Source organism: Triticum dicoccoides, chromosome 5A (assembly GCF_002162155.2).
Source record: "Triticum dicoccoides isolate Atlit2015 ecotype Zavitan chromosome 5A, WEW_v2.0, whole genome shotgun sequence".
NCBI lineage: Eukaryota > Viridiplantae > Streptophyta > Magnoliopsida > Poales > Poaceae > Triticum > Triticum dicoccoides.
In genome coordinates, this window is record NC_041388.1 from 603,019,163 (window position 1) to 603,020,690 (window position 1,528).

General features: G+C 55.2%; 1 protein-coding gene across 1 annotated transcript in view; it reads left to right on the forward strand.

Annotated features, from left to right (window-relative positions):
* Positions 1-1,261: 1,261 nt before the first annotated feature.
* LOC119303281 (cold-regulated 413 plasma membrane protein 1-like) overlaps positions 1,262-1,528 on the forward strand; it is a 1,976-nt gene continuing 1,709 nt past the window's right edge. The window contains exon 1 of the mRNA XM_037580394.1: positions 1,262-1,505. Coding sequence (XP_037436291.1) covers positions 1,321-1,505 — 185 coding nt within the window. The 5' untranslated portion in view covers positions 1,262-1,320. The remainder of the gene's footprint in view (positions 1,506-1,528) is intronic.

A 1,528-nucleotide genomic window follows, 5' to 3' on the forward strand; every position in this document is an offset into this window, starting at 1 on the left:
AGAGCCGCGTCAATTAATTTGGATCGGAGAGAGTATCTGTTTTATTTTTAATCGTTCTGAATATCATGGAAGTCATTTTGCCCCGAAACTTTACAGAGAGTAATACAGTAGACAATACTTGCTCCTACAAAGTTTCAGAATTCTTACATTTACATTTTTTTTTCCGGGTGTGCCTAGACGCAGGTTCCGTTGTGTATTTTCATATAGAACTTGACCCATACCTTGTTTCAGTCCGTGCAAGTCTACACTGGGTCACGGCGCGCTGGACGGCCGAAAACAAACCGCGCAATCGAACACGGCGTTAGATTCAACAACCTGCCGTCAGGAGTTTGCCCTTGGCGCCACGCACGCCGAATATCCGACCTATTGCGGCATGTCCTTGAGGAGCTTCTGCCTTGTGATAGGTTCGTCTGTGGGAGGACAGCAAGGGCGACGTACGTGCTCCAACACGTCCCTCGCAGTACCCACGTGGCGGCGTTCCAGTGGCGCGGGGCCTTCTGCCGACTTCTAGACGTGACAGCTCGCGCGCCGGCTGAGTCACGGGACCCCACCACATGAACACCGCCAATAAGATATTCGACCATGGCGATCCGGCAGGCAAACGTGGAACCTTTGATAAAGACAGATGCCTCATACGCTTGATATTTGTGGTCGACGGAGAGGCTTGATTAGGATTAGCAGGGGTGGTTTGGCGCTGGATTTCGGGTTAATCTGATGGTCCCGGCGGTGGGTGGCCACGCATTGATGCGGAGCCTATGTCGACGGCGATCCTGAGAGTAATCCGTTTAAAAAGATGATGCGTACGGCTGCCAGACATGGGTGCCAAATGAATCGCCGTCGACATAGGCTTGGAGTGTACCGCTTGTGTGGAGGATACGGCAGACACGTTGTTCCGCTCCTTAAGACACTTCTGATTTTGCTAAATCTGGATCGGACTTGTGTAACTACTTCAAAAACCTACGGTCGCCGGCTAAAGTCACTCGCATTTTGCCTGTTTTTACCTTGCTGCATTTTGTAAGTACACCCGGAGGTCAAAGGTCAGACTCGATGACGCTTCATCGGCAGAAAAACTCGATAACGCTGTAATGCATGCATGCATGCACGCAATAATGCAGCTCCAGTAATGCCCATGCCCCACGTGTCCCGGGGCCAGCGGACGCTGCCCCCGGAATCGTCCAGGTCGACCGCCACCTGTTCCGTTCCGTCGACCACCCCGGTCCAGTTGCCTGTACATATACCCAACTCTCGGCCTGTGCTGTGCAGACAGCAGAGCTCGATCCAGAGAGAAAAGAGCGAGAGTGATAACTGACGCGCTCGGCCATGGCAAAGTCGCTCCTCGCGATGAAGACGGGCCCGGCGGCCGGCGCGTCGGAGGCGCTGCTGGAGTCGGACCTGCGGGAGCTGACCATGGCGGCGCGGAAGCTCGCCAACCACGCCATCGTCCTCGGCGGCGGCATCGGCTTCATCGGCACCTTCCTCCAGTGGCTCGCCTTCGCCGCCGCCGTGTCAGTGCCTTCCCACCAGCCCC